Source organism: Brassica napus, chromosome C6 (genome assembly GCF_020379485.1).
Source record: "Brassica napus cultivar Da-Ae chromosome C6, Da-Ae, whole genome shotgun sequence".
Taxonomy (NCBI): domain Eukaryota; kingdom Viridiplantae; phylum Streptophyta; class Magnoliopsida; order Brassicales; family Brassicaceae; genus Brassica; species Brassica napus.
Window position 1 is genome coordinate 16,078,387 of NC_063449.1, and position 27,155 is coordinate 16,105,541.

At 35.6% G+C, this 27,155-nt stretch overlaps 1 protein-coding gene across 1 annotated transcript; it reads right to left on the bottom strand.

The window, feature by feature from the left end:
- LOC125588365 (probable LRR receptor-like serine/threonine-protein kinase At1g51880) lies at window positions 1–27,155 on the bottom strand. The gene is made up of 14 exons (XM_048759676.1): window positions 26,741–27,155; window positions 26,625–26,648; window positions 3,888–4,425; window positions 2,770–3,209; window positions 2,167–2,311; window positions 2,007–2,078; window positions 1,844–1,915; window positions 1,672–1,755; window positions 1,421–1,545; window positions 1,098–1,327; window positions 901–1,027; window positions 761–826; window positions 482–671; window positions 1–409 (listed from the first exon to the last, which is right to left on the bottom strand). Exons 1-14 carry the CDS (start codon window positions 27,153–27,155, stop codon window positions 1–3), a joined length of 2,937 nt encoding a protein of 978 aa, XP_048615633.1.

Sequence of the window (27,155 nt, forward strand, 5' to 3'; positions counted from 1 at the left end):
TCACCTGGGTCCAGGAGAGAGTTCGGAACCAGGAGATAAGCTAAAATCAACAGAATCTTTAGAATACATCACTTGACGGCCTTGTTTCCTGGCAATCTCTGACTCCAGACATTCTTTTAGCTCCATCACAACATGTGGCATTGTCGGTCTACGGTTTGAGGTAGGGCTTACACATGCCAGCGCCAACTCCACTGCTTTCCATACACCATTTGTATCAAAATCTCCCATCAGTTTTGGATCGATAATATTCCTAATGTCTCCTTCCAGGAGAACGAAGCCAACCCATTGTGTAATGTGAGATCTCTCGCGGGTTGTATTGATCACTGGCTGGTTTGTGATGATCTCTAATAGCACTACCCCGAAGCTATACACATCGCTCTTCTCGCTTAGCAAGTTTGTTATATAGTACCTGAAAAGAGGAGTATAACATATCATATTTTATACTGAATAAGATAATCAGTTGATTTCTATTGTTACTCACTCAGGGTCTAAGTAACCAGGTGTTCCTGCAACTACTGTTGATACATATGATTCACCATCGACCGGGGAAGATCTAGAGAGCCCAAAATCAGCTAGCTTCGCTTGAAACAGCTCATTTAATAGTATGTTAGTAGTTTTCACGTCTCTATGGACCATGGGAGGAATACTTCCATTGTGCAGATACTCCAATCCTATTACAATTAATGGTTACTTTTTATGTCAATTTTACATTATAGACATCAAAAACATAATATGAGAAAAAACAATGTTGTTTCAGCACCTTGTGCTGCCTCCATAGCTATTAGCATCCTGTTTTCCCAAGTTAACACATGCTCACCGCGTTTTCCTGTACCAAATTTCAGTTGTTTTTACGATGAATTAATTCCACCAAAAATCAGAATCTCTTAGTGAAAGTTTTACCTGACATATTCTCCTTCAAGTCTCCATTTGCCATGTATTCGTAAATTAAAGCTAAGTTGTCACCATCATCACAATAACCCACAAGTCCCACCAAATGTCTATGGTGGACTCTTATAAGAAGTTCAACCTTAGAAGATAAGAATGATTAGAAACTAAATCGCAAGAGAGTGATGGCTCTATTTCTCATTCAAAGTTACCTCTGCTTTGAAATGTTTATAATCTTGAGCAGCTGATGTATGAAAGAGCATTTTTACAGCTACTTGAGTATCATTTAAGTTTCCATAATACACTCTTCCGTAGCCTCCTTTACCAAGAACTCTCTCAAAGTTATTTGTCATCTTTAATATGTCGGAATACGTGAATATCCGTTCCTTTGTTCCTATTGATTGATTGGATGATCTCTTCTCACTACTAACGCCGCTTGAAACTGATACAATGGTAAAAAACATGAAACTAATCAAATATTTGAAAAAGGTTATATTTTTTACATGTGTTTTAAGACCTGATCCGACAATTATACCTTTATCATGTTTTTTCCTTGCAACAATGAAACATATGGTAAGGATACCTAGGGCAGTGATCACGCCAGCCACTGATATCTCAATAGCAACCAAAGTAAACTTTCTACCCGGTTTGTCATCTATTCTACAATCATTAAAATGACAGGAAATGACCAAAAAAGATAAACAAAGCGGAGATTAGTAACACTAAGGAGACAAACTAATGCTTTATCATCAAGAAGAAGAAATAAAAGTAGCGAAAACGTCTTACATTAGTGTTAATGATTTGTTGTTTATCCTTTGTTGAAGAGAAACTGGAATTGTGAGACTGAGCTTCGGGTTTCCGCTTAAGTTTCTGCAAGTGAAAGAAAAACAAAATCGTTCGCACAACATAAGAAAATGAAATTAAAAAGGCAAGCAAGAGTCCAATAGCAGAAACTCACACGAGTGTCAGCATCTTCATATCAGCAAGAAAATGTGGAATGTCTCCTGATAAATCATTCTTTGATAAATCTCTGTCCATTATACGGGAAATAACTTTTTTGAAAAGTTATTATATCATATAATTAAGTTTATTTGTTTGTTTTAAGAGTTTCAGATGCTTACAGTTCTCTCAATTGTATAAGATTAGCTATATCAGGGGCTATGGTACCGTTCAGTCCGCTTGTTGTCATGTTCCTAATGTGTTAAAGAATTAAAATTAGTGCAGACTCCGAAACAAAACAAAACAACCTTTTTTTTTATGAATTGGAAATAAAAGACATACAAGGATATGATGAGAGGTTGATCTGAGTCCACATGAAGGCAAGTCACACCTTCCCATCGATAAATTTGAGGAGAACATGGATCTCCTTGCCAACTTATCTTTTTACTCAATCCATATGTTTTCTTGATGTTCATCATAGCAGAAACTGATACTTAAAAGAACCAAACAAATTAGGAGATGCAAATATTAATATGACGGTTTAAAGAAAAAGGAGGTATATAGTTTACAAATTAGAAGGAGGGTTATAAGATGTAAGTATTTTAATTGAATAAGACATCCAAATTAAACAATTTTTGTGTTAATAGCATACTTTAAATTTCTTGTGAAAATGTGATTCTATTCAATGTATGATTACTAAATCATACCTAAAATATGTTATTATTTGGTTCATGATTTAAAATTCAAGTAATGGATTTTAAAAAAAATACAAAATCTTAGATACATATATGATAGTTATTTAGAAATCTATACGGATTTAAAATTTGATGTAAGACAATTTCATGTGGAATCTGAAAGATTTTGAGAAAATTAGTAACCCTCCTAAACTAAACAAAAGCAAAAAAAAATATTGGTTACAAGAATGGAATTACTAATGAAATTTACCTTCATCTTGGTATGTCGCCAGCAGTAAATTTTCAACAACTGTATATACCTCAAGGGCATTGATAAGTGGAGGAAGAGTAGATTTTTTTGTCCTTGTAAAAGTGAAATTGAATCTCCCATCTGGAGAACTCAGCGCTGTTGGACTAATGATTGTTGTGATGTTGAGTTTGCCAGGTCTAAAGAAAGTTTCCCAAACCTGATCACCGTTGTAAGTAATGTTGTATTCTCTGATCTCATTATATCCAAGATTCTGAATTTCAGCGAAATGCATGTATACATATGATTGTGTTTTGGCATCGCCGAGATCCCACCATATGTTAAGAGGATCAGTAGGCTTTGCAGGAATTATTGCGGAATTCGTCACATTTTGAGGCACATCGTAGGAGTTACTGCTTGTATCAACTCCAAGATTGGTACTTAACGACAGGGTGTCATTCTCGCTATACGGAACCCAAATTCGGTCATGGAAGTCTTCATCATACCTGAGAGAGAGAGATAGAGAGAGAGAGAGAGAGAGATAGAGAGAAACAAAGATGTTACAATTTTAGTTTGTCAAAAACAAAGTTACACGAGTTGATGTTTTCGTCTGTACGATATGTTCGTGTTTTACATTATATCTAATATACGGGTTTGAATGATATGTTAGATCAACACTGGAATAGCGAAATAGCAAAATAATGGAACAGTGATAATATACATTAACAGAATATAATTCTCTTGGGTTGTAACCATGAAACTTTAAAGATGGTTTCGTAGATCAATGATGTTTTATCTATATACCACGTACATATATATAATAATCAATTTTCGAGAAAAGGTGAAATTTTATTGAATGTTGCGAATGGGTTTACAAAAATAGCATAAAATAATTTTAAAATACGTGAAAAATACTATTCATGCCTTTTTTTTCTTTTCTCAAATGAACCCACAATTTGAGCAAACAAAAACTTTTTGTTAGTTGTAAACGCAAACTGTTCTTAACATTTGCACCAAAGAAAAAAACGCAAACTGTAGAAAATGTACATGTAAAATTTTGTATATTTGCATTTTATGAAATTACTTAGTGGAAAATGAAGAATCTTTTTCTTTAAAAAAAAATGAAGAATTTTTTTCTATACCTGAGGTACGATGGAGTCTGCGGAAAGTAAATTCTGGCGAACGACATCAACGATCCACTTTGCGTGACATAAGCTTTATTGTTCAACGGACGAAGTTCCAACGAAGATATAAACGGTGTCGTTTTTCCTGTTTTGACAAGACAAACTTGAAGCCGGTCTTGTGGTAAGACATGGATCATCTCGTAGATGGAAGCATTTGCTACTCCATCCAACATAACAGAAGTCCATTTGTTAGGACCAATGTGAAGATCAAACTCGGGGATCTGGTTTAGACCGTCATAATTCCCATACACAAAGGTACCTCTAATCAAATATTTGCGGTTCGCCGTAAGCTTGAAGTTGTAACAGTTTCTCTGACCTTCAGGGAAGCTTCTTAAGGTCCATGTCTGTTGCTGTAACGGTGTCGTGTATGAATCATTGATCCTCCCAACTAATCCACTGTCGATATAGGCCGTGTCTGATGTGTATGTTATATTTGTTGTCTTCTCCGTATAGGTTGTACTCTTAGGGATTAATCCACAATCCAAGCTGACAAATCCTTCTCATGAAAAATATTATAATCAAAAGAAATAATTTAGAAGAGTATACACTAAAATCTTCAAGTTTTAACGAAAACCGAGTAAGAACCTGATTGATTTTGAGCTTGGGCTGATTGAAGAATGGCAAAAGCTATGACTAAGGGTAGCAAAAAACCATTGAGAGATTTCATTATGTGTTTTACTTTTATTTTTTTGCAAATCTTGACCATTTAGATTAAATAGGTGACTGTAAGAAATATGAGGAAACGTGAAAGAAACAAAGGAAGATAGGTGCACAGAATCTTGCTCTGTCAATATAATCCCAAGATGTCTTTCACAAAGTCAGAAACTATTTAATCGAATATGGAGCAAAATATTAGGGAATCAATCCTCATTTTAACTATTTAGAAACAAATCTATAACTTTGTATATGAAAATATCCTAATTTCCATAATTTTATTTTTATTATACTTTCTTAACTGTTGTCTTAATAACTAAAAGTAATAAATAAATAACATTATAGAGTTCTTGAGTCAATTTTGGTTAACTGAGGGCATATATAGTTATTAATATCTATAAGAAAATATATTTGGTTTCGATTCTTTCTTTTTTTGGCTCAATATAGACATTTTACCGAGTAAATGAAAATGTTATACTTCATAGGATATCGACTCTATTAGAACAGAAGTATCATTTAAAAGTAAAATAAATATTTCATGTGTTATTTTACACAAAATATCATTAAAATTAAATGTTAAATGTCATTAAAGAGATTTCTTTCATATTAAATTTGGTATAACATATATATATATATATATTAAAAATCCTAAGTTATTTAAAATTTTGTAAGATTTTTTTAGAATTAGAAAGAATATTCTTCAAATAACTAAATGTCAATATCTTACAAAATCTTAAATTTTCTAAAGTTAGAAAAACAAATATAATACTAGGTGGATGCTCTGCACATGTGTGGGAATGAATTTGATTAAAAGAAATTATATACATTTATACATTATATAATTTTCAGTTATAAAGTATGCAACATGTAAAAATATGGTAACATAAATCATCTATTATATGTGGATGATGTAAATATACAATGTATGTGCAAACATTAATATAATTCATAGATTTATGAATATCAATTACTATGAATTATAAATAAATCTAAACTCTTTATCAAAAAAAAAAAGGAATTATAAATCAATATACCAGTTATTATACATGTCAAATATAATTCATATACTTTGAATGGAAGATACAAAGTATTAATACAGTAATCTGTATTGTTTTGGCAAGAACCAATAGAATTTTATTCCAACACTAAATTAACAGAAATATGTATAGACATTAAATTGAATGTTTCAAAAATATGTATATTTATATTATATGGTTATAATGCGATAAAATATATAATACTATGGGAGTTTACAACAAAATTATTTTTTGTTAAAATATATTTATATTTTATAAATCATTTCAAAAAATGACTCTAAATTGAATATAATAAATGTTTGTTTTTAAGATCATCTTATAAATTAATTATTTTTTGAAGATTACATTTACTTTGTTAACATTTGATCTTTGTTTATAATTTTTATGTATCTGAATTTTTATTTGTTATCAAATATATTTTTTATCATTGTACTATTTTGTTTTTAGTATTCATTTTCATTTATATTTTTAATGGAAATATGTTTTCTTTTTGCATTTGGATGAGATTATATATATATTTTTTTGGTAATCTGCATGAGATTATATATGCTGTAATTTATTATATTTTCTCAATTTTTGTGTTAAAGTTTTATGTTTGATTGTGGTATATCTGAATGTATTCTATCCGTGATTATGAGTGTGTTTCTAACAAAGTATTATTTGTTTTTATTCAACTTTCCTTATGTTGTGAATGAAGAGGGAACTTGTGTTATTATTACTGTCGACCAGAAGGTCCATATATATACAAGGTATTAGACCGTCATAAGGTCATGTTTATCCTAACAAGATAAGGATAAGGATAAACACTATGTTACAGATATACATGGAATATATACTAGATAAACACATAGTCTCTGGTTGTCTTTATCATGTCCCGGATTGGGCCTGCAGTACGGGCTGGTCCATGGTCGATCATCATTTGGTTTATAACACTCCCCCTTGATCGACACATCCGGTACAGGTTCGTTGCATGCTTAATGTTGCCTCATTAAAACCTCTCCTGAAAAACCCCAAAACCAATGTGGCAAAATGGGAAACCAAGGACAGTAAAAAGAGTACAACACATGAACTCCCCCAGATGAATGCATCACTGTAGTAGACGCATTCCCATCTGGTATCCGAGTCTTCTTGAACGTTGAAGTTGCCTATGACTTGGTGAAGATGATCAGCTGGATTCTCCTTGAATGAACTTGTAAGTCTTGGACGTTGGTATGTCTTTTGGAACTCCATTAAGATGTGGTCAGGATGTACATCTTTGCTGCTGATCACTCCATGTCTTGGTTGAACTGATGGTGCTTCAAACGGTGCTCGGATGGACTTTATAATCTGCAATAAAACTTTACTTGCAGGTCCTTTTTCATGTCCCACGGATTCTCTTTGGTTATATGGCTTTCCCAAAATGTGGACATTCAATATATATTGAGTCATAGACCCAAACACATACGAACAACTTTACTTCATATCTTTCGTTCATTCGGACTTATATCTCTTCGTATGTGCCAATGGCTTTATCCATTGTAACCAATCATTCTTTATTTTCTTTTGTCGATCCATGTTGAGCTATAGACCTTGTCTATATTCGTTCATAATCATGAGTGTCTAAGGTCATACCATCAATAATTATTTGCTGCAATGAAACTCATCACACAATGAATTCGCAGTCATACACTCATGTCCTTTGTACATGGTTATCGATCTTTTCTTGCTTTAGCAATGCTTATAATCATTAAGCCACGACCAGACATCCTTCTGGTCACTATCCTGGTTTATGGTTCTCACTTAGGCGTGCTGACTTAATCATACACACACACACGGCTATGATTTTTCTACAGACTTTCCATATGTAAAACATAGCCTGTTTAATCAATCGATAACTTGTATCATTGAACCTTTGAACCATTAAACCTTTTTCTCTCAGTTGGTCTTTATTATGATCACAAGGAATTATAATATTTTCTGTATGGACTGACTGCACTAAGTAAATACTTAGTCTTTCATATTACTTACAGCTGCTGTATATTACAATCCATAAACAACTTAGGAACAAAGCTTGTTCTATGAGAATTTCTTTCTCATATTTCTATGGTACGTTGATACCTTTATCCAGTGATCCATTTGCTGCTTACTACACCATTATTTCTTTAGTAAATATCCAGACAAAATCAAACTTGATTTTCTGTAGTAGCATCCACCATATAGGAGCATATCTCTTTATAAATTGTTCCTTGGTCCTTGTGAGTATCCTTGTGTAATCAAGCTATACTTGAACGTTATTTAGAAGGAACATGGACACACTATACCATGTGGTCATGTCCTTTAATCTCACGAAATTTCTTATCTCACAAGATCCATTCACTAGTTTCTTTCTTAGATGGCTTTTCTGTATGTACATGGTTACTACGCCCATCTGTCTTATAATTACTTTGAATTCTTTGAACACCCCACGTCCCTATATAGGTTTTATGAGTACTCTACGTGGGTTCATGATCCTCAGGTTATATCCTTCAAATCCCAAGTACTACAATCTTTTATGAGCTCTTATGTATGTAAATACATCTTTGGTGTTAACACTCTTTATCTTCAGTTTCATACTGTTCCAGACATGATCTAATTAGATTTTGAGATCTTATTATCCAAGACCTTTATACCTTGCAGTTTGGCGTCCCAAACTACATGGTCTGGTACCTTAGATGTGTGGTTGCGCAACCTTATTTCTCTGTCTGAACTGGTTTTTCTTATGAACTCGGATTTGTACGATTCTGAGCACCTTTCATTACTTTCCGAGGTTCCTTATTATTTGGAACTTATTTGTCTATCTCTAATAGACATTGTAGCAACTTGATTGTGTCTCTTAGACATCAAATTCGTGGTGGTTAAGCTGGTATGACATAGTCATTTTTTCTTTTCGGGTCAGTGTGTCTGGCATATATTTCTGCTAGCTTTTATATCTTTTGATCATATTCTTTTAGAACGTCTAGATCATAATCTTTGGTCTGAGGATCTTGCCAAGACAACTATGGTTGATACCATTATATTTCTCTTTTACTCTTTACTCTTTATCAGCCTGATAACTTTCTCCTTTCAAAGTTGGATAATCAGATTACTATCTTTTGTAATCTGTGTTCTTGGCCACTTGATTAAATCATCCATGTTTGGCACAAGATACATTATAGTTTCGTGGAGGAAGTCTTATTTATCTAATATATATTCCCAATCCTCATCTGAGGTTCCATCTTAAATGGCACACATATATGTGGTGGAATATTCGTATTTTCTTAAGATGGTTTGTGTATATGTCTGGTTTATGACCCTTAATCATTCAGAGGTGGGAATGTCTATGCTTACATGTATGGCCTGATGTAAATCAATATTTATATACATAATGTCCTTAAGCTTTAGGCTGGACGTGGGTGATGTACCATTAGTGAGAGCTTTAAAGCTTTCCAGCCGTGTATATTATGGTTGTAAACCATGGAATCCGAATTTATGATATGATCATGGACTGTGGGTTTTAGTCCTCTCTCCCCCTCATGAACATACTCATAATTCCGTAGTGCTTAGGACAGTGGAGCCTTAATTATTTTAGTGATTTTTCCTTTTGTGTACTTATAACACATTGTGAGATTTTATGGGATCACTTTTGTGCCTTAATTAATTTTTCATCATGTTTTGGATCAAGATGGCTAATCTGGTCATGCCATAAGTGTTTATTTCGTGTTGAACCATACTGGTTACCATGGCTTTATGCCTCTTTCATACTGATCCTTAGCATAGAATAAATCAGTAGAAAATATGGGTATAGGCATTAATTGATTTCTTTATAACTCAATGGGTCTGAATAATGTCGTGTCTTTTGCCATTGTCAGTACCAATTAATTGATTTCAAGTGATTGTAGGAAGGTAAAGTTGAACCTATACAATCAAGATGAAGTTAAATCTATGCGAGAAATCAATCTATCAGTGAACTGACTCATTAGTCTACACCCAACAATTGATTTTATGTGATTGCAGGAAGGTAAAGTTAAACCTATACAATCAAGGTAAAGTTAAACCATGCATGAAATCAACTATCAGTGGACTGATTATCCTTTTATTAAGGTTTTATTTGTTATTTAATCAAGAATCATCAAGCAAGACCAAGCAAGATAATATATAAAAACAAAATCGTGAATCATCAAGTAGGTCAAAAGCAAATCACAAAATCATAGACTTAAAATAAAATTATCATGTCGAGATCTTTCTTTTAGTCAATGTATAAGCCGGCCTCACAATCTATATTACTCCACACGGCTTTCTTGGATTCATCCTGATCCAATGCCTCAGGATATCTCATCTCACTGTTTTGTTCCTCAATGCATCTTTTCTGAAGTTTCTCAAATCTGTCAATGGTATCTTTAATTTTCTGCTTTCTTTGCTCAGTTGCCAATAGGTATGACAATAGGTCATTATAGGTTGTGAAACCTTTAGCTGTATATGATAGCAACCGATCCTTTGGATTGAATGTGGAATATGTTTTATACAGTAGATCATTATCTGTAACCACTTCATCACATAGTTCAAGACTATGGGCGATTTTCATTAGAGCAGAATCGTATTCTTCCACGGATTTAAAATCCTGGAACCTGAGTATCTTCCAATCATTCATGGCCTTTCGCCATAATTCCATTGAGTATATGGATTTTAGTTTTATCCAAAGATCATAAGGATCCTCAATACTTTCGTACTTATTTCTCAGTTCCTCAGTGAGATGATAGCGCATAATTGTTATGGCTCTATGCTTTTCACTTTCAACTTCATCATTTCTTTCAATGATACATTTCCCGAGTCCTCTAGACTTCAGGGCAATTGAAGTGTTCATTTCCCATTCTGGATAATTATCTCCAGAGATATCTAGGGCAGCATAATCCGAAGGCTCAAATCTCGACATCTGAAATCATTAATAAATTCATGATTTAGAATTCTTGCAACCAATTCAAATAATTAGTGCATATGATTTCATAAGTCTATCTATAATACTTTAGGCTACACGGCTCATGTTTTGTGATGCTTAGGCCTTACGGCTTTAATCTCAATCAAGGGCACAAGGCCGCATGTATGAACCAATGCATTATGCCTCACGGCCATTCAGTATGATTGATAACAAAAACACAATGCCACACGATCCATATCAATCAAATAATCTAGCAACCTAACTCTCATTCAATATGTAAATTCTTTAAATCAATCTTTCAGGTTTTAAGTAATGAGAGATTTAAGGTTTCAAGGCCTTTAGGAATATCAATCAAGATTAAGGGTTTCAAGGCCTTAAGGATTTCGAATCTTGAGATTAGATCTATTAATCAATTTATCAATCCTAACATCTCAGATCATCAATCATCAAACAAAGACATTTTAAAACCGATTTAAACTTTTAGGGTTTCAGTTTGAGTGATTTAGATTCGAATTTAAACAATCTTATCAATAGCTCTAGGTGATCAAACAATCAAAGTTTAAATCAAACAATTTAAAACCGATTTTCCAAAATTAGGGTTTTTAGGAGATTTCGAAAAACTTTGATCTTTGATCAAGGGGATTTGATTTGAGATTCAAAATCATTAAGACTTTGATTTTAATTGATCAATGGATCAATCTCGAATTATGGTTTAGGGGATCGGACTTATTCGAGCTCCGATTTACTCTTTAGGGTTTGATCTATTTTCCCTATGGCTTTCATCTTTAGAGTTCTGATTTTAGGGTTTCAATCTTTACAAAACAACCATGTTCAATTCATGTTCTCAGAATTAGGATTACCTTTGTTTTGCAGATTGTAGAAACCGGACCACCAAGATGAACCTCGAACGGACGCGAGCTGGCTGCTTCGGGATCGCGAGCTGAGAGGATGCGATCGGGTTAGGTTTGTTAGGTCGCGATCGCCTTGGTTGTCTCTCGCGAAAGGGTTGAGGCTGATCGTCGGATCGAGCTGAGGCAGTGACGGGAATGCGAGACGGGATTGAGTTCAAGGGTTCGTCTGAGCTGAGACGGTAATGCTTGCTGGAACGGAATCAAGAACGAATTAGGGTTCTTCGGGATTAGGGTTCCAAAAGACCAAGGCGGCACCGTCTATTGTTTCTGCGAGTGTGGGCGCGTCTGAGATCGGATTGACGAACGGTTTTCGCTGATAGATTCGTCTTGTCCAGAGCTTCAATTTAATATGTGGCTCGTCGTCTGGCTCCTCGGGGTTTGAGAGATAGATTGATTTTAAGTTACGCCTGGATTAGGGTTTATGTGTGACGGATTTTAGGTTAGGTTTTGTCTCAGGGTTTTGGAGTCTATCGTGCTGATAACGTGTTGTGAATGAAGAGGGGAACTTGTGTTATTATTACTGTCGACCAGAAGGTCCATATATATACAAGGTATTAGACCGTCATAAGGTCATGTTTATCCTAACAAGATAAGGATAAGGATAAACACTATGTTACAGATATACATGAAATATATACTAGATAAACACATAGATATAAACACATGAAATATATACTAGATAAACACTAGATATACTAGATAAACACATAGTCTCTGGTTGTCTTTATCATGTCCCGGATTGGGCCTGCAGTACGGGCTGGTCCATGGTCGATCAGGTTTATAACACCTTAACTAAAAAAACATGTTCTTTCATGAGTAAGCCGTGATTAGAGCTAGGTCTTGCCCTCCTTCCCTCCCTCCCTCCCTCTCTCTCTACTCATTTCCTTTTTTCTTCCTCTATAATTTTAGATCTCATAGCCTCACTTTTCTCTTGCCATGGCAGATGAGAAAAGCACCATGAAGAAACTAGACGTTCTCAAGAGAACATAGACATAAGCTCAAGAGACGATGACAAAATCTCAAGAGGCGATGACGGCGGAAGATCAGCTTTATCTAAGAAGATGACGGAATCTCAAGCAACACAGTGAACCCACCGGCGTCACCACACCACCAGGATGAAGTGATTCAAGACCAATAAGCTCCTTGATTCTGATGAAGATGAGTTATAGTGAGGTGAAGAAGTTGAGGTGTGCGGAGGGGAGATCATTTTTATTTTATAAAAAAACATTTTGTACGATAATAAAATTAATTTGGTTAGTCATTTTCTGTATGACAAATAATTTAATAAAATCTTTTTTATTTTTCAGTATTTAATTAATTTACTTTAAAAAAAATTGAATCAATTTTTGATTTTTTATATATTTTTGAAACAGCCACAGTAAAATCGTGAATAAATAGTGGCTATATAACCACTGCAATATCATGGCGAAACCATTGCAAATATACTCCCGAAATATCGTGGTAAAGTTGTGGCTAAATAACACGAATAGCCACATTTTTTCTAGCCACGAAGCTATAGCCACAAATTTCGTTCAACAGAGAATCCTAGCAGGTTTCCACTTAACCACAATTGTTTTGGCTGTATAGCCATGATTTTGTCTTGGCTATGTTATGGCTATACAGAAAATATTTCGAGCAGTGGACACCATAACAGATGGTCGAGGTTACTAGAGACCGAGCCAAACGAGAAAACTCTTGCAATTAAAGGAACGTCAGGGAGAGTATGTGGGAACCGAAATTCACACCGTCGATTTCCGTAATTCGGAGGAAAGTCAGGAAACCCTAACTTTCTCTGAGGTTCTGGATTCTCTGCGAGAGCCAACGACAAGTGACCAAATAAATGCGGAAAATATGAAAAGATAACATAACAAATTTATAAAAAGGCGGATCTTATTTCGAATCCGCGTAAGAGCGTTGCGATCATTACAAGAGATTATAAAAGCTTCGGCCGCAAGAGCTGTCAGCGAATTACCTAGTTCTAGCACCCTAAAACCTTAAACTTAGTTGAGTCGCAGCTCGATAACAGAAGACGAAAAAGATACGAAAAAGGTATTGATTGATTTCGGACTGAACCTTATGAAAGGCTGCCTATGTACCCCTTTTGAGGATCAAGCCGAACGTAGTTCAAGAGTGAACCAAGAGATCGAACTGGTTGTCCGCGTTCGTCTGGTAATCGGGTGCCAGTCATATAAATAGAACATGTCGAGAATAATGCCTAAAGTTTCTAAGTGCAGAGAGTTCTAAGAGTAAAAGAATCGTCCTCTTGCCTCTTCAACCTCGGCGTCCTTATATACTCCTCCTAGAGGCGTTTTGCTCTTTCCCTTTCTGCCCTTGGTCGAGTCTATCGCTTCGCGGAAATATTCCATTTTCCTTCGATCTTCGTGTTTATCTTTGGAAATTTCACATTTATCCTCCGAACTTGACATTTATCTTCTCATGCATAACAAAAGATAAACCATCATAACGATTGGGCTTGATTTGGTATAAAATCGTCAGTGGGTTCTTAGCCGCATTATGGGCCCTTTCGGGCCGTTTTCCGACTTAGGCGTTTTTACGATTTTATAAAAAGAGCGCTTCCAAAACGACGTCGATTCCGAAGAACATTCAAATTCCTCGTATAGCGTAGGCAATTCAAGGTGTTCAGCTAACCGTTGCCATTTTATACGATCAATCCGAATGTTATTCGAGAGAACGAGTTCTTGCGGTTTTAAAATCGTAAAGTTCCAACGGTGACTCCGATCGAGATGAAACAAGAGCAGGTTCGTTCTAATCTCGAAGGGGGGGAGCTGCGAAGGACGGGATGAAGACAGCACGGTCGTTCCAGCTCGGCCATCCGCCGAACTGGTCGCGTGTTCGATCTAGCTCGGCCATCCGCCGAGCTGGACCAGTCCAGTTCGGCGGATGGCCGAGCTGGTCGCGTGTTCGATCCAGCTCGGCCATCCGCCGAACTGAACTGGTCCAGCTCAGCGGATGTCCGAGCTGGTCACGTGTTCGATCCAGCTCGGCCATCCGCCGAACTGGACTGGTCCAGCTCGGCGGATGACCGAACTAGCCGCGTGTTCAATCCAGATCGGCGGATGGCCGAGCTGGTCGGTCGCGTGGTCGATCCAGCTCGGCCATCTGCCGAGCTGGCCGTTTTGGTCGATCCAGCTCGGCCACCCGCCGAGCTGGACGGTGTGCTCTGTCCACCCTTCAATAAAACGGGCATAACGTATGCTACAGGATGCGGATTGACCTCAGACCGGTGGCATTGGAAAGATAACTCAAAGATCTATCTTGTGACAAAATATGGACTCAATCAAACCATGGGGAGATCTTCATCCATAGCTAAATATCTGACGCGTCTGTGCAGTTATGCACCTCAAAAGGTCCGAACGAATGAGTTGGACTGCGTGTTTGGTTCCGTGATCCATTTCTCTCGAGTCTTTTGCTCAGGAGATTTTGTCGAGAGTGTGTTGAGAAATCTTTTGTACAGAAACGCAATTTTTGGACGTTTATTTTGAGATAACCGTTTTTGACCCCAACAATGTTTGCGTCTTGTTGTCGATAAAATATATCAATAACTCGTTGTATAACCTTTTCAATAAAAATTATACGAAATTTATATTGCGAGAAAATTTTGCGGGGACTTTTAGACATTGATTCCGTCGTGACCGATTTTGACCCCAACAGTTAGAAAGGCCGTGGAGGGTAGAAAGGACGTGGCCATGGCCACTATTATACATTTGGCCGTGGGAACCACTATGGCAAAGGCCCTGGGTATCAACCTAATTTGAGACATGGTCGAGGCAGAGACCGTGGTATATCCTTTAAACCACAAAACTCGACCAAATCAGTGTGCCATAGATGTGGAATGGGGAACCATTGGGCTAAGATACGTAGGACTCCCAAACATCTTTGTGACCTATATCAAGAAAGTCTAAAAGGAAAGAATCCTGAAGCCCACTTGGTATATAAAGATGGTAAAGATGATTTTTGATCATCAAAGAGATGATCCTACGGAATATGAAACTTCTGATTGCCTAAAAGAATAATGTTGATTTCGACTTCTGTGTTTGTTTGGCTTTTATACTTGCTTTGTTTTATCACTTTGAATTTATTTTATTGCTTTGTTTGCTCTGAACTTAATAAAAGGAATGAATGATTTTTCAAATATATAAGTTTATAAGAAATATAGTTGCGGGTATAGCCATTCTCATGATAGGCTACGGCCAGACTGAAGAGATCTAATGATTTATATTCACTCATAGAAGCCCATTGAGTTTAAAAGATATAAGAGTGGTTTCTATATTGAAACAATGGGCAAAGGAAATAAAAAGTTCGTTTTAGATATATAAAATTCGCCCAAGACCATAGAAAAATGGTCGAGACTATACCTGCATTTTCTGCTGGTTTTTACTATGTCAAGATCAGGATGATAGAGGCTGAATGCCTGCGAAAAATATTCACTTTATAACATAACCGGATTGGCCATCCTGGTTCAAACATAATGCGAAATTGATATACAAATGGGCACACATTGAAAGGAAGAAAGAGTTATCCCAAAGAATCTCACGTGTGTAGCATGTACACAAGGGAAACTCATTGATAGGCCATCACCAGTCAAAGAGATTAAGTAAATAATAAACTGGTAAATACATGTCTCAAGCATTTAATTATGGTATGTCCATGGGGGTAAGTGTGGACAATTCCGTGATACATGTCCATACCAAGAACGGCTTGGCCAAAATCTTTTATTAAACGCATACAGCAGATTGCTAGACCATTACTTATGAAGTCAAAACTCCCAGTCACAGTTTGGGCCACACGAAATTTACATGCATCTAAGTTAATACACATCAGGCCATTTAGTGAGCATAGATATTCCCCATCAATTAGATAACAGGTCAAGAGCCAGACATATCCCATCGTAAGACATTTGGATGTTCCGTCTATTTACAAATTACTCCACCACAGAGAACTAAGATGGAACCTCAAAGGAGGATGGGGATATATGTTGGATATGATTCTCCCACGATTATTAAGTACTTTGAGCCAAATATGGGTGATCAGTTTGAGGCCAGTTATACGGATTAGGGGGAGAAAGTAATAAGCTGGTAAAAAGTAAAAGAGATTACAAGGAATCAACCATCATTGTCTTGGCAAGATCCTCGGACTAAAGAATGTGAATTAGACGTCCAAAAGATAATACATTTACAAAAGCTAGCTAATCAATTGTCAGACTCATTTGCTGACCCGAAAGAGAGTGACTAAGTCATATATACCAGCTTATAATGCACCAATTCGAAATGAAGTCCAAGAAGGACATAATCAAGTTGCTACAGAGTCTAGACAACGTTTGAAACGTGGTAGACCGATAGGTTCCAAAGATAAGAATCCTCGGAAACAAAAGAAAGGTGCAGAGAATGATAAAAACATCCGAGGTCGAGGAAACCATCCTAGACATGAAAACAAAGCCGGTCGGCTCTAAGGTACCAAACACTGAGGCTTGGGATGCCAAGCTTCAGGGTACTAATGGTCCTGATAATAATGAGTTTGTAATCGATTATATCATGTCTGGAACATAATGGAACACATAAGAATGTCGACACAGAGATGATATATTTATACACAAGGTAGCACTTGAACTAATGGATATAAACGAGGATCACGAACCCACGTCAATATAAGAGTGCGCACTCATAAGATCAGATTGGATTAAATGGAAACGTGGAGTTAGACTATTTAAAGAAGAGAGGCGTATTTGGTCATATAATATAGACGCCATATGATATAAACTAGTGGATATAAATGGGTCTTTGTGAGTAAGAGAAATGAATATGAGAAATCATGAGATATAAAGCACGGCTTATTGCACAAGGATTCTCACAATAGACCAGGAATAGGTTATGAGGAAATATACTCCCCTGTGGTGGATATAGATACTTTTAGATTCCTAATAAGTCTGACTATATATATAAGAAAGGAAATTAGATGGTCCACTGGATAAAAAGATAGAAGTACCAGAGGTTATTAAGCTCAAAGATAAAACAAGTTCTCGAGAACAACATTTCCTAAAGAAATTCGAAAATATCAGTGTATGTTGATAATCTGAACCTCTGGATACATGTCCCAAACAGCTGAATATCTTAAGAAAGATTTGAGATGAAAAACCTAGGCAAAACGAAATTCTGTTTGGGTTTACAATTTGAGTACATTAATAATGAAATCCTTGTGCATCAAATGGCATATACAGAAAAGGTACTCAAGAGATTTGATAAAGAACAAATTCGTGTGCATGGTCCAATGAGAGAGGATGAAGAAGTTCTTGGTCCCGAAATGCCATACCTCAGTGCCATACGAGTTTTGATGTATCTGGCAAGCTACACTAGGCCAGATACATGTTTTGCCATGTATTTACTATCTAAACTTAGCTCATATCTGACCTAAAGGCACTGGGACGGGATTAGACATATATTTTGATTTATTTTATACTAATCAACCCAAAGAAGGGTTAATTGGTTTTGTTGATACAGATTATCTATCAGATCTCAGACAGGTTATGAAACAAACCATCGCATCAACATTAGCCAAGAAATTAGTGAGTATATTTGGCCGCAGGGTTGGAGGTCCATAACTCAATATGTTCGATCAGATTGTGGCCGATGGTAAAGAAGGGCCAATTATCATGGGGAAAGCCGTAGGCCCGTGTAGTCAAGGTCCATTCGATCAGAGTATTGGATGATCGACGGCTAAGTAACATATTCTACCCAAGTTTTCTTCACCAACGAGTTCTAGAAGACGAGAGGGGTCCAAGTACTTCATGTTCATTCAAGTGACAGTTCAGAAGATCTATTCATCAAGTTACTTCCAACATCAACCTTTCAGTGAGGTTCAAATCAGGGGGAGTAATACGTGTTGTACTCTTTTTCCTTATTCATGGTTTTGTCCCACTGGGTTTTCCTGGAAAGGTTTTAATGAGGCAACATCCAAAGCGTATTACGAGCTCTTATGGTTATAACATTCAAGGGGGAGTGTTATGAACCGATTTGTGAATGCCATAACCAAATAAGCATATTTCCTTTCTACTTAGACAGTTTCCTTTTCGTTGTATACTTAGGATTTCCTTTTCCTAATCACTTTAGGATTTGTATACTTTTCATTTATCGATGACGGTCTATTGTAATTCCATATATATATAAAGGGCTCCATAATTATGAGATATAGACAATCTCTTTCTCCCATTAATTTACAACATTTCTACGATTGTTGTTAGATTTTCGAACATTGTCAAATGTTGCCAACTTTAGTTTTATGAAAGTTTTTTCGAAAAACAATATCGAGTTTAATTTTACGAAAGTTATTCCGCAAAATGTTATCGATTTTAATTTTACGAAAGTTGTTTCGTAAAATGTTGTCGAGCTTAATTTTTGCAAAGGTTATTTCGGAAGAACTGTGGCGTTTGTGTAAGCGTTGGCCATAGGCGCAGGGGCGAATGGAGTTGTCTTACCAGCGTTGTTGCGAACTGCGATTTTGTCTTTCGTATTTCCAGACACTGTTTTGATCAAGCGTTTTGCGGCTATGAGTTAGAGTAATCCGTACCCCTCCCCTCTCTTTCTAGTGCCAAACTGTGGAAACCGAAATTCACACCGTCGATTTCCGTAATCGGAGGAAAGTCAGGAAACCCTAACTTTCCCTAAGGACCCGGATTCTCTGCGAGAGCCAACAACAAGGGAGCAAATAAATGCTGAAAATATGAAAAGATAAGAAAACAAATTTATAAAAAAAGGTACATCTTATTTCGAATCCGCGTAAGAGCGTTGCGATCATTACAAGAGATTATAAAAGCTTCGGCCGCAAGAGCTGTCAGCGAATTACCTAGTTCCAGCACCCTAAACCCTTAAACCTAGCAGAGTCACAGCTCGATAACAGAAGACGGAAAAGATACGAAACTTGTTTTGATTGATTTCGGACTGAACCTTATGAAAGGCTGCCTACGTACCCCTTTCGAGGATCAAGCCGAACGTAGTTCAAGAGTGAACCAAGAGATCGAACTGCTTGTGCGTGTTCTTCTGGTAATCGGGTGCCAGTCATAGAAACAGAACATGTCGAGAATAATGACTAAAGTTTCTAAGTGCAAAGAGTTCTAAGAGTAAAAGAATCGTCCTCTTGCCTCTTCAACCTCGACGTCCTTATATACTCCTCCTAGAGGCGGTTTGCTCTTCGCATTTCTGCCCTTGGTCGAGTTTATCGCTTCGCGGAAATATTCCATTTTCCTTCGATCTTCGTGTTTATCTTTGGAAATTTCACATTTATCCTCCGAACTTGACATTTATCTTCTCCTGCATAACAAAAGATAAACCGTCATAACGATTGGGCTTGATTTGGTATAAAATCATAAGTGGGTTCTTAGCCGCATTCTGGGCACTTTCGGGCCGTTTTCCGACTTAGGCATTTTTATTATTTTATAAAAAGAGCGCTTTCGAAACGACGTCGATTCTGAAGAACTTTCAAATTTCTTGTATAGCGTAGGCAATTCAAGGTGTTCAGCTAACCGTTGTCGTTTTATATGATCAATCCGAATGTTATTCGAGAGAACGAGTTCTTGCGGTTTTTAAATCGTAAAGTTCCAACGGTGACTCCGATCGAGATGAAACAAGAGCATGTTCGTTCTAATCTCGAAGGGGGGAGCTGCGAGGACGGGATGAAGACAGCACGATCGTTCAAGCTCTGCCATCCGCCAAACTGGACTGGTCCAGCTCTGCGGATGGCTGAGCTGGTCGCGTGTTCGGTCCAGCTCGGGGGATGGCCGGGCTGGTCGTGTGTTCGATCCAGCTCGGCCTGTCCAGCTCGGCCATCCGTCGAACTGGACTGGTCCAGCTCGGCGGATGGCCGAGCTTGTCGCGTGTTCGATCAAGCTCGCCGAACTGGACTGGTCCAGCTCGGCGGATGGCCGAGCTGGTGGCGTGTTCGATCCAGCTCGGCCAACCGCCGAACTGGATTGATCCAGCTCGGCGGATGGTTGAGCTGGTCCGGTGGTCGATCCAGCTCGGCCATCCAGTTCAGCTCGGCGGATTGCGGAGCTGGTCGTTTTGGTCGTTCCAGCTCGGCCATCTGCCGAGCTGGTCGTTTTGGTCGATCCAGCTCGGCCATCTGCCGAGCTGGACGGTGTGCTCTGTCCACCCTTCAATAAAATTGGCATAACGTACGCTACAGGATGCTGATTGACCTCATACCGGTGGCATTGGAAATCTAACTCAAAGTTCTATCTTGTATCAAGATATGAACTCAATCAAACCATGGTAAGGTCTTCATCCATAGCTAAACATCTGACGCGTTTGTGCAGTTCTGCACCTCAAAAGGTCCGAACGAACGAGTTGGACTGCGTGTTTGGTTCTGTGATCCATTTCTCTCGAGTCTTTTGCTCAGGAGCTTTTTCGAGAGTGTGTTGAGAAAGCTTTCGTACAAAAACGTAATTTTTGGACGTTTATTTCGAGATAACCGTTTTTTGACCCCAACAATGTTTGCATCTTGTTGTTGATAAAATATATCAATAACTCGTCGTATAACCTTTTCAATAAAAATTATACGAAATTTTGACCCCAAGAGAGCCCATGCTCGAAGAGGATGAGGGTATTCCAAAAGGAGGTGATTAACCGTATCTTCCTCAGCTCCACAGTAAGCACATACTCAATTGAGCGGCAGTGCCTGTCCGCTAATCTGCTAGAGACTGGAACACAACTGGAGATCGCATCCCAAAGAAAATGCTTTATTTTCTCAACATTTTAACCCTCTAAACTCAAGATTAAAGTCGTTGTTCTCGGTTATATGATAAGTTTCTGTTCCACTTCAACTTCCATGAAATTTTTCAGTTTGTAACTAGATTTAACCGATTAGATTCCGGACTTGATCAAGTTCCAACCAAAGACGAACTCCATAAGGGAGCAACTAATTCTTAAACTGCGGATGAGTGGAATGTCCTATGAGGCTTTCGAAGAGCTAAGTACATCAGTCTTCCATTCCCCTGTGAGGGTATCGATGATGGCAAGTTGGTAGAGCATGATGGGGGGGGGGGGGGGGGGGGGGGGCTAATAGTGGCCCCAGAGCGCACTGCTTATCAGAATCCAGCCTATAGGAGGAGCTTTTCTAAATTCAAAGTATTCAAGGTAATGATATCACATTTATGAGATTTCTCTTAATGAACTTAAATTTCACATCTGGATTCTAGTCTTTGAAACTATGAATAGTCTTCGAGTTAGGAAGGTGGTCTTTCACGTATCCATGCATGAGTACGGAAAGCTTCTAACTTTCTTTTATTAAGAAAAAAAACCAAAAAAAAATTCCAGAGAAGTCTTCTCAGATAAACAGGTTAATTTTGCAATTGACCAAAGTTTGTCAGAAATTTGACTTTTTATACAAAACTTTTCGGGAAGTCTTCTCGAAGAAAACTTCTATAGGTCTTCTAAAAGTTTTTCCGAAGTCTTCTCATTGTTGCAAGAAGTCTGTGTGGGTTACTTTTGCAGTTGAAAAATAATAGTAAAACATTTAATATTAATGAAAAGACTTCTTTAGAAGTATTCTTAAATTTTATTCCGGGTTTTGGTCAAACATTTGGTTACGAGAGAACACAGAGAATTTTTCTCTAGAAAAGACAAATATAATCAATTGCAAAAGTATCTCAGGTAGACTTCTTGCGACATTGAGAAGACTTTCAGAAGACTTATATAGAAGTCTTCCCCGAGAAGATTTCCCGATAAGTCTTCTATAAAAAGTGAAATTTCTTAAAAACTTCGGTCAATTGCAAAACTAACATGTTTATCTGAAAAGACTTCTCGAGAAGTCTTTTTTGGCATTTTCTTGAATTTTTCAAATTCAAAAGTAAGCCAATATTTACAAAGGAAGACTTCTCAAAATGTCTTCTGTAGAGTAGTCTTCTTAAGAAGTCTTCCTTCATAAATTTGCAATTGCGAAAATGACCTAAATAGAAGATTTTTTAGGAAGTCTTCTACGTTATTGTTTAATAAACTTTCATTTTCTCTGCAATTAAAATATTTTAATATTTTCTTATTAATTCATGTGTATTAGTCAATATTGGGGCTCATGGATAAAATTCATAAATTATTTGGTGATAATTATTAGATTTCAAATATTTATGTTTACTAATTTTTCTAGCTAATCTGAGAAGACTTCTCCAGAAGTCTTAGAAGACTTCTTAAGAAGTCTACTACATTAGATTTTCAAGAGTGTTAAGTAACTTTCAGGTATGTTTTTAACTTTCAAAAGTGTTAAGTAAGTTCAAGAATATCAAGTCATGTGGTTTAATGTGTTTTTAGATAATAAGATATACATAAAATTAAAAAGTTTCAACTTTCACTTAAAATTCAAGTTTGATCTTTTGTGAATTTGAATAAGTTTTCTTGTGAAGTCTTCCCTCTTAGTTTTGGTAAATTTGACTAAGTTTTGTGTTGTTGTGTTTTGTTATGAGTGGGTAGAATGGTTAAAAAAAAAAATTGGTATGTTGTATCAATAACTTCAATAATGTCAAGTACTTTTGGCAAAACATGAACATATTTACCAAATTCTTTTGATTAACATCTCTTCAAGTTTACAAAAGAACTCACAACTAAAATAGTACACATACAAATCATAAAATAGACCATAAATAAAACTATTACACATGGAGGTAGATATTATTCCTCAACATAGATAAACTTGGACTCCACTTGACATTATTCCTTTGTGCCACATTGGGCAGAAGACTTCCTGAAGATTTCGTGGAAGTCTTCTCGCATAAAATACATTAGAAGACAGTCTTCCAAGGGTCTTCCTAGAGCCTTCCGAGAGTCTTTTGAGAATTCTTCCAAAGTCTGACTCAGATCTGAAAAAATCTGCATATTCAAAAGCATTCAAATGGCTTCAAAACAAAGAAATCTTCAAAAATAATTTTTTATGCTTAAATAATAAACAAAACAATCATATTAGGTTGAATCTATAATTTTTAGAATCTAATATATAAATACACAAAAAATACATATCCAAAATTTGTACTACTTTGGGCAGAAAATTTCGGATGACTTCCTGAAGACTTCGTGGGACGTCTTCTAGCATAAAATTCATTAGAAGACTTCCTAAGAAGTCTTCCCAGAGTCTTCTGAAAAGTCATTTGAAAAGTCTTCCAAAGTCTGACTCAGATCTGAAAATTTTGAATATTCAAAAGCACTCAAATGGCTTCAAAACAAAGAAAACTTTAAAATATTTTTTATGCTTAGTAATAAACAAAACAGTCACATTAAATTGAATCTATAACTTTTTAGAATCTAATATGTAAAAGACACAAAATACATATCCAAAATTTATACTACTTTAGGCAGAAGACTTCAGAAGACTTTGTGGGAAGTCTTCAAGCATAAAATGCATTTGAAGAGTTGCCTAGAAGTCTTCCGAGGAGTCTTCCAAGAGTCTTTTGAGAAGTCTTTCAAAGTCTGTTTCAGATCTGAAAAACTTTCAAATTCCAAAACATTCAAATGGCTTCAAAACAGAGAAAAACATCAAAAATATAATTTTATGCTTAAATAATAAACAAAACAGTCACATTAGGTTTAATCTATAGATTTTTAGAATCTAATATATACAACACACAATAATACATATCCAAAATTTATAGATCTACCTTTGAATGAGTGAAATATGAGAACCATCTAATAGACAACCTACAAAAAGAAGATAAATTAGTGAGAATATATAAGAAAAAAAATGAGAAATGGATTAAAAGTTTGGTGTTTTGATGTTCAAAGAGATTAGAGAGAGGTTGGAGAGTTTTAGAGTGAGAAACATTACATTTTTGTTGCAGCCATTTGAGAGGAAGAAAGAAAATAGCCATTTGAGAGGAAGAAAGAAAATGTGTAAATTTCATTTATATATGGAGACAAAATTTCCAATTAAGTTAATATTTTTGATACATAAGACTTTTTGGAAAGTCTTTTAGACCCTAAAATAAAATACATGAGAAGACTTCTCGAAAATTTCGCTTTAGGCGGGAAACCTAAACTCTACTAAAATTTAGACGGGAAACCTAAATTCTATTAAAATTTAGGCGGGAATATGTGAGGAGACTTCTTAGGGAGTCTTCTTGTGAAGTCTTCATGGTAAGTCTTCTAGAAGTCTTCCAAACCATAACCTAATCAAATAACTAACTAAATTGCAAATAACAATTCATTAAACTTAAAATTAATTTATAAAGTGTTTAATATACACAAAACTAAACACATGTAGGTCATTTTTTTAAAAAAGTTAAGATTTCAAAATCAAACCATAAATACAAACAATGCTATAACATATGTTACTAAACCCTAAACCAAAGTGTTCTCGGAGTCTTCTGGACCCTATAATCAAATAACTAAGAAAAAAAAATATTTTATTAAACTTAAAAGAAACTTAGAAAGTGTTTAAATCAAGTTATTAGATAGTCAATAAACACATATAGGTCAAACTAAAAAAAACAAAGATAAGATTTCAAAATCTAACCCTAAAAATGCCAACAATACTATAACAGATGTTACCAAACCCTAAACCAAAGGCTATTATGATATCTACATTCACTCATTTAAGTTAAAAATAATTCAATTTTAGTAAAACTTAATTTCCATCATTTAGAAATGTTTATTAATACATGATTTCAATTTTTTCTCTTTCAAAATATTTTTATAAAATTTATTAATTACTTTTAAGATCTAATACATGAGAAGACTTTCCCTATAAGCCTTCTGGAAGACTTCGATTTAGGCGGAAAACTTAAATTCTTCTAAAATTTTGGCGGGAACCCAAAATTCAGCTAAAATTTAGGTGGGTTATGTCAAAAGACTTCTTGGGAAGTCTTATGCGAGTCTTCCAGACCCTACAATTAAATAACTAAGCAAAAACATTTCCTTAAATTTTTAAAATACTTTGAAAATGGTTAAATCAAGTTAAAAAGAAAAGAAAAGATGTCAAAATCTAACCCTAAAAATACCAACAGTGCAATAAAATTTGTTATCAAACCCTAAAACAGGGACTATCATGAATTAATCGACATTCACTCATCTATGTTGAAGATAATTCAATTTTAGTAAAACTAGATTTACATCATTTAGAAATGTTTATTATTACATGATTAGAAATGTTTATTATTACATGATTTCAATTTTTTGTCCATCAAAAGATTTTTTATAAAAGTTTTAAATTATTTTAAATATCTACTTAACAAGAAGACTTACAAACGGTAAAACTCAGTACGTGCTTTTTGTTTGGTCATAAGGAAGTTGTTGTAATTTCACTAGCTTTTTTGGTTACTTTTACATTTGATTGAATTTGGAGTACACTTTTGAATTAAAAATCAAGTTTTGACTCATTTTTGGAAATTTCTCCTAAAATCTGTATTTTAAAATGTAAATATTTTTGATAAAAATATATATTTCCTTTTTTATTTATGTTGTTTTACAAAATAATATGAAGACAAAGGTAAAATTAGTTATATATTTTTTTACAAAAAAAGTGTATATATATATACATACATATTTCACTTGATTATTAGTTTTGAGGTGTTTGTAATTCACATTCATAAAATAAATAGAAGACTATTCTAAATAATAATATGTCGCTCGCTTAATAAGGCTTCTGATTTGGAGTAAGGAATCATGATTAATTAACTCATTTTTTGAGTATATCGAGTGCAATATATTCGTATGAAATGAGCTACAGTTAGTTTTTTTTAATGGAGTTAAACTAATTGTAATAAAAAGGAAACTTAGACTAAATAACTAATTAAATTTTTACTAAGAAAAGGAGAAATAGAAATATTTTTATTAATAACAATTATGTATAGCTTTTAATTCATTAAAGGTTAACTTTGTAATTAACCATCGTAAAAAAGTAACGCGAAACTGAGAACAATAAGGAGGAAATTGATTGATATGTCAATCTCAATTGCAATTGAACTCGAACAATAGTTCATTCAACAAAATTAATTGAACATTGGAGTTCGATTCTAATTTATATGCCAATTTCAATAGCAACTGAAATCGAATCTAAATGTGTATGTGTAATAACAACTCTCTAATTAAAGGTGTTTTTGTATCGTCTCAGATGATGTGCACTTTCTAATCCTTATCGACATTTCTTTCTCCTTTCTTCTTCCTCCTTCAATCACCTGGCAACATTGTCACTTCGGCGCCTGTCGACCAAAAGAAAAATGTTAAGAAACTCTCAAAATCTAAACTAATTTCAAAATGATTAATTCAATATGAGAGAACAGTAAAAAATTACGAACGTTGTTCCAATAATCAGGATCCATCGTCATCGAAGTCACCAGTATCCTCTTCATTTTAGTTACCTGTGAATGCTCGCTTTTCCCGCAAAACCCATAATTTTTATCCGCTACACTATACCAAGTTTTCGTCCCACTATCCCCAACATCCTCCACACCATCCATAAAATAAGTGACGGGACGCTGACACGCGTCAGGTCCCAATGGCCGGGTTTTGAACATGAAAGGTCCATCACTGGAAGACCGCCAAGTTTTGAAGGTCAGCAAAGGCGTTGCCAACTCTTTGGCAGTCAAGAAGTAAGTGTAAATCTGAATGGAATATCCCCAAGAGATGGATATGAACCATTGACGCTTTCGATCATGGCAGTTAATCTGTTGGAGTATTCGATTTGGGTCTAAAGCATAAGGTTTCAT